The 15505-nt window shown below is 55.3% G+C and overlaps 6 protein-coding genes across 6 annotated transcripts; 2 read left to right on the top strand and 4 right to left on the bottom strand.

The window, feature by feature from the left end:
• Positions 1 to 239: 239 nt before the first annotated feature.
• On the bottom strand, positions 240 to 1987 carry DACRYDRAFT_108545 (S-adenosyl-L-methionine-dependent methyltransferase; the record flags this gene model as incomplete). The annotated part of the gene is made up of 4 exons (XM_040768675.1): positions 240 to 258; positions 310 to 419; positions 832 to 1496; positions 1543 to 1987. 4 exons carry the CDS (start codon positions 1985 to 1987, stop codon positions 240 to 242), a joined length of 1239 nt encoding a protein of 412 aa, XP_040628113.1.
• Positions 1988 to 2432: 445 nt separating this feature from the next.
• Positions 2433 to 4412, bottom strand: DACRYDRAFT_108544 (uncharacterized protein; the record flags this gene model as incomplete). The annotated part of the gene is made up of 3 exons (XM_040768674.1): positions 2433 to 3454; positions 3504 to 4164; positions 4212 to 4412. The coding sequence occupies 3 exons, from the start codon at positions 4410 to 4412 to the stop codon at positions 2433 to 2435; spliced, it is 1884 nt and encodes a 627-aa protein (XP_040628112.1).
• A 231-nt stretch (positions 4413 to 4643) lies between these two features.
• Positions 4644 to 6260, bottom strand: DACRYDRAFT_22955 (uncharacterized protein). The gene is made up of 2 exons (XM_040773031.1): positions 6034 to 6260; positions 4644 to 5974 (listed from the first exon to the last, which is right to left on the bottom strand). Exon 2 carries the CDS (start codon positions 5697 to 5699, stop codon positions 5475 to 5477), a length of 225 nt encoding a protein of 74 aa, XP_040628111.1. The 5' UTR covers positions 5700 to 5974; positions 6034 to 6260; the 3' UTR covers positions 4644 to 5474.
• A 1316-nt stretch (positions 6261 to 7576) lies between these two features.
• On the top strand, positions 7577 to 9695 carry DACRYDRAFT_108543 (uncharacterized protein; the record flags this gene model as incomplete). The annotated part of the gene is made up of 3 exons (XM_040768673.1): positions 7577 to 8007; positions 8065 to 8170; positions 8217 to 9695. The coding sequence occupies 3 exons, from the start codon at positions 7577 to 7579 to the stop codon at positions 9693 to 9695; spliced, it is 2016 nt and encodes a 671-aa protein (XP_040628110.1).
• Positions 9696 to 9972: 277 nt separating this feature from the next.
• DACRYDRAFT_108542 (uncharacterized protein) lies at positions 9973 to 10472 on the bottom strand (the record flags this gene model as incomplete). Its single annotated transcript, XM_040768672.1, has 3 exons — positions 9973 to 10059; positions 10114 to 10391; positions 10457 to 10472. 3 exons carry the CDS (start codon positions 10470 to 10472, stop codon positions 9973 to 9975), a joined length of 381 nt encoding a protein of 126 aa, XP_040628109.1.
• A 1516-nt stretch (positions 10473 to 11988) lies between these two features.
• On the top strand, positions 11989 to 14477 carry DACRYDRAFT_95366 (uncharacterized protein). The gene is made up of 3 exons (XM_040777294.1): positions 11989 to 12064; positions 12114 to 12434; positions 12488 to 14477. Exons 1-3 carry the CDS (start codon positions 12023 to 12025, stop codon positions 14399 to 14401), a joined length of 2277 nt encoding a protein of 758 aa, XP_040628108.1. The 5' UTR covers positions 11989 to 12022; the 3' UTR covers positions 14402 to 14477.
• Positions 14478 to 15505: the final 1028 nt, after the last annotated feature.

Genomic DNA, 15505 nt, shown 5'->3' with positions numbered 1-15505 from the left:
CACTCACCAAGGCTGTCTCACGGACAAGATGGTCCTTGTTGAAGCAAGGAAGGTTAGCACAAAGGTGCGATGTCTGGAGAGCTGGATCGACCTTGTTGGTCGGATCCTTCGCCAGCCATGCAATCGTATGCAGGCGATATTCGTATCGCTTGCTGGCGTTTCCGGGCCTGACGCTCACTACCGGGTAAGCTTTCTTGTGGAGAGCGGGTTTGTGAAGCCGACACCCCCTCTCATGCGTGCTAGCCAGCCAGCCGATCACTGTGCAGAGTTAGTTCAGCACATGAGGCAGAGGACATGCTCGCTACTTACTACTTCGCAAGGATTGTGACACACTCCTCGTATGTCAGGAGGTCCCACTTATTGACTTTCTCGTTCTTGTTGACGGTCTTGGGCGTCTTCCGGGGGAGGGGGGGTGCATCCTGGGTCGTTGATGAGGAGGTTTAGCAAGGTCACAGTGCTGATGACTGATTGGGGTTGAGGCGTGACAGGGGGGATGGTCGGATATAACAGTGCGGGAACTCGGATCCACTATGTTGAATACACGGGGGCTGCATGTGGGGCGATACAACATCACTGTTTAGTTGAGAGAAGTCTGGGTGAAAGTTGCTCGCTCCTTCTCGATCCGATCTCCATTAACAGTCCATACGCACTCGGTCGCGCAACGTATCATCGCGTATCGTAGCCCTCTGATCGCAAGTTGCTCCCCCCTGGTCGATACTATCCCCCTCGCCATCCAAGAGCTCAGTCCTGCTTCTCCCTCTCCTCCTCCACTCGCTTACTAGGCCTCGGTTCCAACCCCAGCACAGCTTCCCCCTCCTTCCTAGCACTCACAAGCACAACCCTAGCACCCGCCCACCTCCAGCATGTTACAACATTTGCGAACCCCGCCCACGCGCCCCCCCGGCTAGCAAGATACTTCCCAAACCCGGGAAAGACGCTCGGGGTGACATCCTCGATCCGCACGTCGGTGAACCCGAGTCGCTGCAGCTGGGACGTGTACTCGCATTCCTGGACGAGGTTCGTGAGGGGGACGGACATAAGGGCTGCGAGCCCCTCGCGTGCTGCCCGTTGTCCCAGACTGGTCTCTTCCGGAGGAGCGAAGAGAACGTCGGCGAGTGCAAGTGTTCCACCTGGTGCGAGGCGGCGAAAGGCCTGGGAGAAAAAGGCCGCGCGGGGGGAATAGTGGTATGCGCTGTCGATGGAGAGGATGCTGTCGAACAGCGGGAAACTGGAGTCCCAGTACAGGGGGTGTTCGTGTTTGCCTTTTGCGTAGTGACCGAATAGTACCGGCGCGAAGAGGGGAGGACGGGAGATAGCGTCGCCCTGGAAGAGCCGGACGGTGGTGGATGAGGAGGGAAGGGCGTAGGTTCGCAGACGAGAGTGAGAGCGCGTGTGTTGCTCGGCAAGGGAGGTTATACCCACCAGGAGGGAGGGTCGAGGAACGCTTGGATGCTGGAGATGAAGGAGAAGAGAGTCGCCTGTGCCATGTCCAACGTCTGTTTACTGTCAGTCTAGTAGTAGGAGAGGAGGAGGAGGACGTACCGAGTACCTTTCCTCCTTTCTTACACCTCCCTGCAGCGATAACACGCAACGCGAGTGCCTCTGCTGCACGCTCGAAGCCAGCCCTTCCAGGCTCCCATAATCCCATGTTCCCCCATTCCGCACCGGATTCGTTCAGCTGTACGTGGTGCAAACCGTATGGCTCTGGAAGGTACTGTCTCCAAGCGACGAGGCAAGCGAGTGCAGCAGCTGCAAGTCGGAGTAGTTTTGGATATTCGGGTGGGAGGAGTGCGGGAAGTGTGAGTGGGTGGAGAATGGATATTGTTGGAGTAGAGAGGTAGGCTAAGAGGGTGGGGAATTCGAGAGAGAGTGGGCTGGGATGTGTGTGTTGCTTGAGCAGGGCGAGGAAGGCGTACGCTGTGAGTATATTGAAGAGTGCGGTGATGAGAACAGTACGGTGTACGCCTAGTATATAGTATGCTGCCATTGAGAGTGAAAGTGAGCAAAAGAGATTGTGCAATGTTAATGAACAATTTATGGAAAGAGTAGTGAAGAGTGGGCGAGTTGTGCAATGGTATCAATAATTCATGGAATATTTACATCTGTTCGGTCATCATACCCGCACACTCTGTTCATCAGCGACCACCACAACATTCACTATCAATCAGTACACCATATCAATTCAAGCCTCAACTACTCGTACAAGTCGGTCGTATATTCTCATCAGAAAATACAAAGACAAGAAAAATATCTCCCGTCTCGAGGACTCATCTCTCACAAGTCTAAAAGCTTTTCTCCCCTCTCTCAGTATAACATGAAGTTTATCTAATGTCATTAGTCCTAACTATCTACTTGATAAAGAATACTTCGACAAATCTATCGCATTATGAATAACTATACAACAATCATCCTCTTCTATCCCATCCGACACTTTACAATACCTTCAATTTCTCCCTCTCCTCACCTTCTGTCAAGGTCCACCACCCAAGCCTTACAACATCTTCCGCCATCCACCACCCCACCTTGGCCCCTTCCCACCCTACCCGCACCGCACGGTGTACTTTCTCCAGAGTCCACGTCACTTGCCCAGCTTTCATCCTCTCCTGGCCTTTTACTCCCTCCCACTGCCGCTCCCGCGCATGATCAGAGCGCGTGGTGATCCCCCGCACCACCAGTTCCGCACTCTTCACACACCCTTCGAGCAGGGGGATCCCCCCTCCTACCCAACTGCCCACTAGCCATACCCCCGCCCCTCCCCCACCCTGCGCCCGTCCATTCTCCACCTGCCGAGCCCATTTACTCCTCGTCACATTCAGCACGTCCTGCTCCAGCGCACCTTTCGAGCGCACATCCACGTACGCCCTCGCAAACACCGTACGCGAGAGCACGTGTTTCTCGGGGATAGAGAGTGAGCGCAGCGGGAGCGGGTTCGTTGTTTGGAACACTCTTGGTTGGCTTGGGTGCGTACCGTGAGGCAGGGGGACGACGTGCGTGGCCATTATGGGCTGTTTTTCTGCTCCGGATTGGGCGGGGCCTTTCCCAGGAAGAACAGAGAATGTTACTAGGTTCAGGTCTCGCTCGTCTCCCTCGTCAGAGGGAAGTAGGCCGTTCCACGTGTGGGTGACGACTTCTGCCCTTGCTTGGGGGACGGAGAGCGCTGTTTCCCTGAGTGCGCGGATCTCCCCTCCCTCGGAGTCGGAGAAGAGGAGCCCCTCGAGTAGAAGGGCGGCGACGGACGGTTGGGTGGCTAGGATGACATGATCGTACTCTCCTAGGCTTTCGCTCGAGGTGCAGAGGGCTGTGAGCCTCGAGCGCCAGGAGTGGGAGAGCGAGTCGACCGCGCTCGAGAGATGGATCTGCGAGCTGGGGAGGGTGGTCGTGAGCGCACGAATCACGGCTGCCGACCCGCCGGGGACGGTATAGTGGTGCGTGCCAATAGTGAGGTAGATGTACTCTGTCGCCATCGTTAGTAGTCGCTAACTGGGTCGGGGAAGGGCACGCACCGAGTATCTCTTCAGCAGGATACCGCCATACGTCCTCAGTGGAGCAAGTACAGACGGCAGAAAAGAGGGGAACGACAATCTCGTCCATTAAGTTATCCCACTGCTTTCCCGCTCCCGTCCAGCGCAGGAGCCAGCTCCTGGGGCGCACCGACTCGCTCCATTCCCTCAGGGTAGTGTGCGGGTCTGGCCGGAAAAGGGGGAAAGAGAGGAGTAGGATGTAGATGTTGAGCACCAAGAGCCAGAGGCAGGTCGCCGCGAAGAGGGAGAGGTTGTATGCCGCACACCGGGACCACTTGAGCAGGGACTCGGGGTCGTATGCCCTCAGTTCTGGAAATCGGAGTTCCGCAGGCAGGCCGAGCCCGCGCCGCCCGTTCGCACCATTATGCAACAGCTTTGTGCGTAGCCTTTCTCTCCCCTGCTCTCCCTCCCCTTCCGCAGGCAGCAGCGCAAGAGGCGAAACGTAGCTGAAGGAATAGGAAAAGTCCTTTGCGACCGGCTTGAGCCCCAGCTCAGAGTAGAGCGCCATGAGACGGGCGTAGTAACCCCCTTGGAAAGAACGCATCGGCACGTCTATATGCACTTGTTCTGTCCGTACTTCCCCGTTGTCGGAAATAGGGATGGGAAGAATGACAGAAGCAGAGTCCATGCCTATCTCTGCTGCCTGCGCCTGTTAGCGGTGTGCGGGTGCAACAGGGGGGAAGGGCGCACTTGTTCGAACAAATGGACCTCGTACGCCCTGCTGGGGTGGGTGTTGAGTTTGTACGCGGCTGTGAGACCTGCCAGGCCTGAGCCTATGATAGCTACTTTGACCTTGGCATGTGTGTCGACGGAGTGGTCGTCGTCGTCGATGTCTGAGGGTACGAGGGTAGGGGTTGTGTTGCCTGAGTGGATGGTGGATGAGGGTGACATGATCGATGTATATGGGGTAGCGAGTAGTGTGTGTTGAGGGTATTATAAGGCTCACTGTTCAGGTACGATGGTAACCGTGCTAGTGGAATGATTAATTGTCGCCCAGTCTGATAGTAGGTAAAACTGAATAACAACGGGGGGAGGCCGATGTAACTTGGCCCACTTTACTAGCCGGCGGGCCATTGCATGGTGTCCCCAGAAGAAAAAGAAATTAATGTCGCGTCATGGATGTTCTAACCGTCGATCAGGGTCCTGTCGCGTGCATTTATTATTTCAGTACATCAAATCACTAAATCAGGCCACCCAGCACAGCATCCAAGAGGAAGAGAAAAAGGACCGACTTGTCCTCCTCCACTGCCTTTCGCCCGTGTGATGATGAACTATAGGCAGGACGACTGGTTGATACCTTCGGTGGAGTAGGATTATTCATTCTCTGAGCGAGACACGCACCGTGCGCAGTTCTGTTGAAAACAACTCACCTGCAAGTGGCTCGACCACAACCGACGTAACAGTTGTCGCCAAGCCTTCTTCTTCTAACGTTGCCCGGCCAAATGCCCGCCTTGCCCGATCTTCGGCCCGCGAATCAGAGGACCAGCGACCGTTGGAGAGGATTTAGTTAGCCGGCCTGCACGAGTTCAGTAGGTTCTGTCCTAGTGTGGAGGTATGAGGTCATCCATCATATTTCGTCCTCCAACAGTCACCATCCCTTAACCATCACTCCAGCCTTCCATCATCCATCATCCTTCTTTTGACGGTTGCACCGCGAACGTCCCACGTCTGCTTATCACCCGCAACTTACAAGCACCAACGTGTCCAACAACCGACTGCTGCGGACTCAGTGAGGTATCATCCTGAGCTACCTCCCTGTACGCCGGAAATACCTCCCTCTCGTTGCTGCAGCGCTATTGGCAGAGGAAGCTTGATCTGGCCGCAGTGGATGTGTCTCCCGCGCAGCACACAATCTCCGTGGGCTATTCGTTCCTCTGCTGTCTACTTCCTCGTAGTATCAAGTACTCTTGGTCACCCGGTCGGAACAACATCTCCTCGTTCTGGACGCCATTCTCAAATTCCTCCATCGCCGTCTTCCACCTCCGTTCTTCTTATGTCATCGTAATCGCTGGAGAATCCCTTTCGCGTGAACGACCAGCCTCGGTCCTCTCCGGACTTCGTTCCAGCGCTCCCTCGTCGAACCGGATGCTCCAGATGGCAACTCTCGGCTCGAGATTCTAGAACTGTCGTCGCAAGCGCTAGTAGGATGTTCTTACCCGCGGGTTGACTTTCTATCATGCTGCTCACTCGCGGTTCTGCGATGACTCATCCCTGACCGCCGTCCTCTTGAGCCTCATTGGTCAAGGGGGTTCCCGCGCACTTCTTCAATGCCTGCTTCATCCAATATGACTCCCGCTCCGCCTCTGGCTCTGTTAAATACCCCGCTGAGTTTCCATTGGCCTATTGCGTAAAATTGCCAATGCACAGGAGAGATTTTACTTTACCATCATGTGCTGCCCCTTGTATCTCTATTCTATAATTTCTCCTTGTCTATGCGTCACTCTATCATTGACCTAGTTTGCCAGTTCTTTCAATGGCCCACTACCCATATTACGTAACGATAGCCACGTACCTCGGGTTTCCATTGGCGGGATACGAGAGGTTGCTCACACTCTTCGCTGTTGAAGGAGCGAGAATACAGTTCAGAAACCAGGTTAACCATAGCTACGACCACGCGTGAGAGGTCCTTCCGGCCTGGCGAGGGCCAGGGAGAGCACTGGCTATTGTGATAGCTGGGAATACGGAGAAGAGAAGGACGAGTTTGGGCCGAAGCATCATGTTGCTGGGGCGCTTGTGAGACAAAGAGGTTGTGTGGCGTATAGTACTTGCTGTCCTCTCGAGCGAGAAGGAATATTGTACGTGCCATGTTAGGTGCGCAGACCCTAATGGGGAATTGCTTCCACGGAAGTAAAACTTTTCGTTGTCATCTGCGCAGTTCCGGTCATTGTTGGTGACAGTGCGCAGATTATAACCGCGGCTCATTCAATACGCTCTTTTACCGGACTGATATGCACCTGGCAGGCTCCTTGCTTATATATCTACTGTCTGCAGAGAAGAATTCTGAGCTCAAAGCGGTGCAAGAATGGTATCAGATGAGGATATCTGTGAGCGTGACAGACCGGAGATGCAGATGCAGGCAGCAAGGGGATGGTCCAGGGCAAGGGAGTTGTTGAGGGAGAGGAAGAGGAGGGATTAGCAGAGGCATAAAGAGAATCAGTCTGACTCCCAGAAGACGATGAGGCAGAATTAGGTTTCACTCAAGTCGACACAGCAATGGCAGCTGAGGAGTACGGAAATGTGCTTGAAGATATGTTTGCAGACATAATACTGCTGACTAGATACATACCATGCCATGTACATAAACACTGCTGGAAAAGTGCGCAAAGCTATCTCAACGCGGTGACACAGGGAAATTTTGCACAGCCAACGGTGGTGGTGACAGGTGACATGCGCACCTAACATGGCGTGTACAGTAATATACAGTGCCATCCGTACTGTGCGGTGAAGACCAGCTTGGGGCATAGTAATGTTCCAACGACTTCTCTTATAGGTTTTCCTTGACAGAAGGTCGCAGTGCATTGGCATACACCTCGAAGCTGACAGGATGTGTCCGAGCGGCGTCGGGTACAAGCGGAAACGCCGGCGGTGAAGTTATATATACAGGGGGAAAAGGAGCCCCGTAGTCCTGTAGAGCTTATTCCGCCTCTATGAGTATATAGTGCATCTGACGAGGTCAAGCGGTCTGTCGATTCGTTCGGCGATAGTCAAGATGTGCCTCAATTTGTGCGGTGAAAGTAATGCTGTCGGTTGATTCCTTTGGCCAAAGTCAATCGGTCCGCGATTAGTTCGGTGTAATTCAATACGTGGAGAAAAACGCTTTGGAGGTATCATTGAAGTCGGAAACCTGGACAGATCGTAGGTACAAGTTTATCAAGCAAGATCTGAATTGTCCGCCTTCCTGTCATCGGAGATAGAGCCACTGTCTCGGCGGTTAGTTCACTTTGCTCAGTTGACCTCTAATCATTGAATCAACAATTCAACTCTACTCTTTTTTTTTCTTGTTGCTTGTTGTTTTCTCATCATACAACTCCTTGTAACATCTGTCTGGAAAATCAATGTCTACACAACCAAAACCTCGCCGTCTACCCCCACAAGCACCGAGCAACCCGACCCTCGCTGCCGCGCTCCAACAGCGCTCAGCGCCAGTCGCTCAAGCCGCCAGTGCCTCTCCTGCTGGACCATCGAGCAGCACTCCCACCGCTGTCGGGTCTGTACCGTCTGGGACTACCCCTGTTACATTGGTGCAGGGAACGCCGGTAGAGCAGCCTTCGGTGACGAGTGCACCTCCCGCCCCTACGACGGTCGACGCGCCTTCCACTTCCCAAACCGCACCGCTACCGATAGACATCCCTTCCCCCGACATCCCCCTGCACACCCAGACCAAACCCCTCATGTCCGACGAGGTGGACCGGCTTGTGATGGCATTCAAGGCCGCCGCCTTGAGAGCAGGGGATATCATGCGGTTCCAGAACAATGTTCGACGCCTGTGAGTCCAATCCCTCCTGGCTGTCGAAACGAGTCTGATTCTATGATCTGTTTAAAGAGGGGTAACACAATTTGTTACACAAGCACCGTATGCGCTGAGCAGTTGTCTTGCGAGGGAAGTGGACAGGTTCGACGAAGCATGTGACGAGATTGAGGCTGCACTCGTACGCCAACGTCCTCCTCCTCGCAACACATCCTAACGCCAGGCAGCTCAAGTCCTACGGACTGATATACGCGGAAATCCAGCGACGGAAAGAAGCGGAACATGCTGCTCTCCTCCCCCCTCCACGCGTCTCTTCCCGTGCAGCTACCACCCCACCGCTCACCGCAACCGGGCCGCTGCTCTCCCAGCCCACATCTCCACGTCCCGCGACGTCCGACCGTCCCCATCCACCCCCACTGAACACCCGACTACCTGACTACCCCCAGCGTCCCTCAGCATTCCCAAGACCAAGTGCAGTGCACCTCTCCGCCCTTCCCGCGTCTACGCTCGCTCCCGGCCCCTCTGCCCCGCAGCAAGGAGCGGACGGCTTCCCTCCCGGCACGGGAAGGCTACACAACCACCCCGGACTTTCGCTTGACCTGTCCTCAACAAAGCTCTTTGGCCTCCAGCCAGAACTCGTCTCTCCTGTCACGCTTGCGCCTAAGCGCGCCGGTGCAGCTCAGAGCCCGACAGGACAGATGCTCCCCCCCGAACTGCTGTCGGCACTCCAAGGTGTGGGAGGAATGGTGGATCTCTCCACAATCCAGGCGTTGCAGATGCAGATGCAAGTCCCGCAGCTTCAGATGTCGCCGCATGCGATGGCGTTGCAGCTGCAGATGAGCCCGCATCAATCCCAATCCCAGCTGCCTGTCCATGGGAGGGGACTCATGAGCCCCGCACGGATCGAGCATGAGCAGTTGGGGATGGGGATCGACTACTTCCGGCCGCCGCAGGAGGGGAGCAGACCTGGCTCTTCCGGGGCTGGCGAGCTGGGACCCGTGCAGGGTGGAGGGATAGAAGGGATGGACCTGGACTTTCTTGACATGCCCGGGCCAGTTCCGCCCATGTCAGAAGCGAGGGAAGAAGTTGGGGTCTCTGGCGTACCAGGACTCGGAAACTACGAGCCGAGAAAGGACGGGGCGGGGATAAACATACTCGCTTCTCTTGGAGAGGCTCCTCCGCAACCCGAAACAGGCGCTCTCCCTTCCGAACAAGCAGAAGCCCAGCCGGAGGGACTCGAAGATCTGGCCAGTATCGATTTCTCTATCCCAGGCCTGGAGGATGGTGAGTTCGCACAAGACGGATCAGGCCTTACAGGAACAGGAGGAGGAGATATTCGAGGGGTAGAGGGAGATATCAATTTTGACTTGGACGACTTTCCGGAACTGAATTTCCCGGGCCTGGGAGAGGGAGAGGTTGATTTTGAGGGCCTGGGCGATCTGGAGGGGTTAGGGTTGCGAGGCGGGATGGAGAGTATGGATAGGGGAGGAGCGGGGATGGCATTGGGAGAAGAGGTGGACTTCGGTGCCTTGGGTGCAGAGGTGGACTTCGCTTCTCTCTTAGGCGGGACTGAGGCACCGAGTGTCAACCCTGGCACGGAAGGTGGCCAGCCAACGCAAGCTGTGCCCAAGAAGGACACAGGGATGGACGACGACGGGATGATCGACCTCGATGGAAGGATGGACTTTGACGACCTTTGGGATTAAGCAGTTTCGGCGTGCATCGAAAGGGGCTGTCATCTACATATATATCCTGGGCAACAAGGTGTATTTTACGAAGCGCGTTCCGCAGTGCCGGTGTTCAATGAGTATCTTTCTTCCGGTCTGAACACATGGGCAATACACGCGAAATCTCACAACGGCGATATGTACAATGGGCCCCATTCTGTGCCTTTAAACTGTCGAGACAGAGACACATCGCGCGATCAACATCATACGATAAACCTCGCCTTCCCACCGCAGCCGTTCTGTTGTGTCCCAGTGCTCAAGCCCTCTTGGGCAGCGAGCATGCAGCTACGACGGGACACTCGCCTTCCGGGAATATGTTGGTCTGGGTCAGAGCACCGGTGGTCTGTACAAAGGCTTGTCATCAGTCCTTGTCTCACCTCCAGGAGAAACTGCATACAGCATTGTAGTCACAAGAAGGGTCAACCGGACCAATTCCCGAGCCAGGAGGCAAGGGAGTGCCATAGAAGCAAGCAATGCTGTCAGTATTGTCGAACTCATGCGCCAGAGGATCGCCGTGAACGGTCTCGCTGGGACACTTGTATGTTCCCAGACAACCGACGCGAGGCAGAACCGTGCCGGTTGCAACGGTGCTGAAGAGGCCGATGAGGGCGAGACTGGAGATCAAGGCGAGTTGCATGTCTTGTACTGGGTTGTGTTGCGGAGGTGGCTGGAAAGCTGTTGGAGACGTCTCGCAGTCTCTTGTCAGTATTTATACAGAGTGCACAACTCGGAACGCCCACAGAGCGGAAAGATCATGGACGTGTTTCTCGACGAGATGGAATCATCCCCACATCGAACACGATGCGCCTAACTCGGCGCATCGGTCTGCTGAAGCTAACAAACATGGGCTCAAGGGATGGCCGATGTTTCAGTCGCCTTCTGTTGCAAAAAGCGCCGCTTCATAGATGAACAGAGACCTATACTTGAGATTATCTACATCGCAATGAAATAGTAGGGCACTGAGTATTGTAGAGAACGCTACGCATTGGAGTCTGACGAAGAGAGCATGCGTGAGTGAAACGGGATCGTCGTTGTCAGAAGACGCCTGGAAGTTGCTCCTAGCAAGCTCCCACGAGACGGAGCATGCCTGGTTAAGACTAGAAGCTCACGGGCGCATCAGTTCGTTATGAATTACGATCCGGCGGCATCGGTTGATCCATTCATGCCCGAGAGCTCGTCCGAATGTGTTGCCCACATTTGCGAATCGGAGACCTCAAGCGGAAGACAGGTACACAACGTAGCGGTGGCCTATGGAGATTTGATGAAGTCCTAGAAGTTGATGATCATCCGAGGTAAGGCAGTCCCGCAGCGAAAAAGAGGTTCGGTAGAAGATCAAGGTGCAGAGAATGCCCAAGGCTCGATATGTAGCCCGAGTTATCGAAAAGAACGTAGATATGCTGGTATGGCCGGCAGACTAGAGTTACGGGCAAGCTCTACTCGATGTTGATCCTTTTGATGATCTTGACATTCATGTTCCATAATCTTGGTCGGAGACGGAGCAGGACGCTGTGATCACCATAATCCAATGGAGTGCATCTATGCTGATTGACCAACTTGAGGACCCGGAATTGTAGCACAGGAGGAGCATACTACAGCACAATATTCCTGCGTGTTCTCGTCGGCCGCAGCGGCCTATCCGAATAACTCCGACAGCTGAGGCGTGTGTGCCCTGCTGTTGGGCGGCTCCTTCGGCCGATGCTGGCTGGGATAGAAGGTCCCTGATCACGGCGTTGGTGACGTTGTAAGGGTTGATTGGGAAATTTGGGGGGTATCATTGGCCAAAGAGAAGATCTCGAACATTGGGACGGGCCGGTGTCGAGGTGAGCACGGCTATGCTACCAAAGAATGCATGTTGTGCCTGTTATAAGATACACAATTGCACGTGATAAGCTCAAGGTATGAATTCATGAGTAACGATCATTTGCTTCTTGCCTGGGCTGGTAGAATGCTGATAATCGACGAGATATGAGAGGCTGGTAAGATGCACACGATATGTTAGCCGGGGGGGGGACCGGAGGTGTGGAGAGTGGGCCGGTGTATTATTTGTGTGAAATGTGCCGAGATATGAATGCCGGGCCGGTGCCGCGCCGGCGCCCCGAGTGTCCGCGTGCCGAGATCGCCGTTACCCTTCCGTCGGCTCTGCGGTGCGTTCGGACGACGGAGGGTCCGTGCGCGCCCTCTTACCATACACCGGACATATGACAGGGTTTGATATAAGCATAACCGCTTGGGAAGGACAGCGCTTGGACGCCTTCTCCTCTTGCTATCATCGAATCACTGCTGCACGACATCTGTAACTGCCAACAATGCCGGAACCTGTACCTGGGCCTCGTACTCTCTATGACAAGGTGCGTTTAGTCTCGTGTCCCCTCGCAGCGCGTAGCTGAGCATCCCAAGATCTGGGATAACCACGTCGTACACACCCAGGAGGATGGTACCACCATCTTGTACATCGACAGGCACATCATCCATGAGGTCTCCACCCCGCAAGCCTTCGACGGGCTCAACGAAGCTGGCAGGCGTGTGCGCAGACCGGAGAGCACCCTTGGCACCGTAGACCACAATACTCCCACCGCCAACAGGGAGAAGTATACGGACGACGAGAGCTTCATAAACGATGTTGAGGCGAGGCACCAGGTCGTGCTTATGGAGAAGAACTGCCAAGAACACGGTGTCGTGTACTTCTCTTTGGCAGATAAGAGACAAGGGATTTGTCATGTGCGTGCAATACATATCTCAATACGCACTCTTACTCACGGCATATCTCTTAGATCGTCGGTCCCGAGCAGGGCTTCACTCTCCCCGGATGCACGGTCGTCTGCGGCGACTCCCACACCTCCACGCACGGCGCATTCGGCGCCATTGCCTTCGGCATCGGCACGACCGAGGTTCAGCACGTGCTCGCCACACAATGCTCTTACCAGCGTCACAGCAAGAACATGAAGATCCAGATCGACGGTGTCCTCCACCCATACGTCACCTCCAAGGATCTTATCCTCCATGTCATCGGGGTGATCGGCACTGCGGGCGGGACGGGTCATGCGATCGAGTACTGCGGGAGCACAGTGGAGGCTATGAGCATGGAGGCGCGTATGAGTATGTGCAACATGAGCATCGAGGCTGGTGCCCGCTGTGGAGTCGTCAAGCCCGACCAGACGACGTACGCGTACATCAAGGGCCGTCCGCTGGCGCCCAAGGGCCAGAAGTGGGACGAAGCGGTCAAGTTCTGGGATTCGCTTGCCAGCGATCCAAACGCAAAGTGGGACGCGGAAGTCTTCATCAAGGCGGAAGATATTGCGCCTACGATCACCTGGGGCACATCGCCCCAGGAGGTCGCCCCCGTCACCGGTATGGTTCCCTACCCAGCGAACGCCGAGACGGAGCAGAGGCGGAAGGCGATGGAGCGGATGTTAGAGTACATGGGTTTGACAGCCGGTACACCGATCGAAGAGATCAAGGTGGACAAGGTGTTCATCGGCTCTTGCACCAACAGCCGTATCGAGGATCTGAGGAACGCTGCGGCCGTCGCCAACGGCAGGAAGGTCGCCGCGGGTGTGTACGCTATGGTTGTCCCCGGATCGGGAAACATCAAGCTGCAGGCAGAGGCGGAGGGGCTCGACAGAATCTTCAAAGCTGCTGGGTTCGATTGGCGTGAAGCAGGGTGCAGCATGTGCCTCGCTATGAACGAGGACAAGCTTCAACCGGGCGAGCGTTGCGCGAGCACAAGCAACAGGAACTTCGAAGGCCGGCAGGGCACGGGCGGCCGAACGCATCTCATGTCTCCTGCTATGGCCGCCGCCGCTGCTGTCAGCGGACACGTGACGGACGTGCGCGAACTCCCTGCTGTGCCACAGGGGAGCGCACTACCCAAGGTAGAGGTTGGCGAGGCGCACCCTTTTGCCCCTCTTGCGCACACGTTCGGTGAGAAGGTGGCTGAGGCGGTCAAGGCTGGCAAGCAGGTACCGGCTCCCCTGCACAAGCACGAGGATGTTAAGGGTGGTATTCCGAAGTTTGGAGTAGACGGTGTGCTCACAGGCATCGCTGCTCCCATGGATAAAAGCAATGTCGACACGGACCAGGTCTTGCCCAAGGAGTATCTGAAGAAGATCAGCAAGAAGGGTCTCGCGGAGGGTCTCTTCCGCCCTATGCGCTTCGACGCTATGACTGGCAAGGAGATCACAGACTTTGTTCTTAACAAAGACCCATGGCGCAAGTCACAAATCCTCGTCGCCCGCTACAACTTCGGCTGTGGTTCTTCTCGAGAGCACGCGCCTTGGGCACTCCAGGACTTTGGCTTCCGTGCATTCATTGCTGAAAGCTACGGCGAGATCTTCTACAACAACAGCACGAAGAACGGGCTTCTCCCCGTTGTACTCACCAAGGATCAGGTCGAGCTGTGCATTCAGGATGCTGCTGCCGGTAAGGAAATCACTGTCGATCTCCCGAACCAGGTCGTCGTCCTCCAGAGTGGGGAGAAGTTCCCATTCAACGTCAATCCCTTCATCAAGCACTGCCTGCTTGAGGGCCTCGACGATATCTCTCTCACATTCATGCACCTGAAGGAGATCGAGGCTTATGAGGAGACGCGCAAACAACGCTATCCCTGGCTGGATGGGAACGGCTACCTCCAGACGGACGAGCTTGGTCGCATCCGCGTCCTTCATGAGGGTGTTGCGGACTGGTGACGAGGCCGACGGCGCTTTCAGCGCGTACAATACTTGTTTGTTCTGTTTAGATTTCTGGCATCGATTAGGCAATTAGGCGAAATATGCACTGTGTTTGGAATCATCTGGCAGCTGAAATCAGAGTGTTACATTGCCCTGACTTTGTCGGCACCATTTTTAGGGAAAGCAGGCCTTGTCCTATTTTTGGAGGATGACAACTACGTAATGTTGATTATCCGACTAAAATCACGTGACTGCCCACCAGAGGAACCAAACACATCCGATTTGCACCGGACATACTAAGGAAGTCGTAATCAGCCTCCGCGTAATTAGTTCCCGCAGCTCTCACTTCAGTGAGGCGCTCATCCCGCCCCTTCGAAACAGCCCCTTGCGCATGCAGCCCCTGTGTGCCCAACATACTGAAACAGAGTGCCCGCACCATCCCCATCATCGCGCCTCAACCCCAATCAGTCATCAGCACTGTGACCTTGCTAAACCTCCTCATCAACGACCCAGGATGCACCCCCCCTCCCCCGGAAGACGCCCAAGACCGTCAACAAGAACGAGAAAGTCAATAAGTGGGACCTCCTGACATACGAGGAGTGTGTCACAATCCTTGCGAAGTAGTAAGTAGCGAGCATGTCCTCTGCCTCATGTGCTGAACTAACTCTGCACAGTGATCGGCTGGCTGGCTAGCACGCATGAGAGGGGGTGTCGGCTTCACAAACCCGCTCTCCACAAGAAAGCTTACCCGGTAGTGAGCGTCAGGCCCGGAAACGCCAGCAAGCGATACGAATATCGCCTGCATACGATTGCATGGCTGGCGAAGGATCCGACCAACAAGGTCGATCCAGCTCTCCAGACATCGCACCTTTGTGCTAACCTTCCTTGCTTCAACAAGGACCATCTTGTCCGTGAGACAGCCTTGGTGAGTGCATGCAAATACATGAACTATGCTAACGGTTCCCTCCCTAGATGAACTTGGAGCGCCAACGGTGCATCTGTTGGGGTCGCCGACCTTGCATCGACTCCGTCCCCGGACGGATCTGCCCACATGGCCCCAACCACTGCATTCTCCGACTTCGACAGACCTCCCGACCTGCTGCGAGAACTGCGTGGCGGGGC

This window comes from Dacryopinax primogenitus (assembly GCF_000292625.1).
Source record: "Dacryopinax primogenitus strain DJM-731 SS1 chromosome Unknown DACRYscaffold_11, whole genome shotgun sequence".
Classification (NCBI taxonomy): Eukaryota; Fungi; Basidiomycota; class Dacrymycetes; order Dacrymycetales; family Dacrymycetaceae; genus Dacryopinax; species Dacryopinax primogenitus.
The sequence above is the reverse complement of the archived record's forward strand: the minus strand, read 5'-3'. Positions and strand labels throughout refer to the sequence as shown.

Coding starts and splice junctions, on each gene's coding strand:
- DACRYDRAFT_22955 (XM_040773031.1), bottom strand. CDS start 5,699: ATGATAGAAAGTCAACCCGCGGGTAAGAACATCCTACTAGCGCTTGCG.
- DACRYDRAFT_95366 (XM_040777294.1), top strand. CDS start 12,023: ATGCCGGAACCTGTACCTGGGCCTCGTACTCTCTATGACAAG. Junction 12,065..12,113: donor CTCGTACTCTCTATGACAAG/GTGCGTTTAGTC, acceptor GAGCATCCCAAG/ATCTGGGATAACCACGTCGT. Junction 12,435..12,487: donor AGAGACAAGGGATTTGTCAT/GTGCGTGCAATA, acceptor CATATCTCTTAG/ATCGTCGGTCCCGAGCAGGG.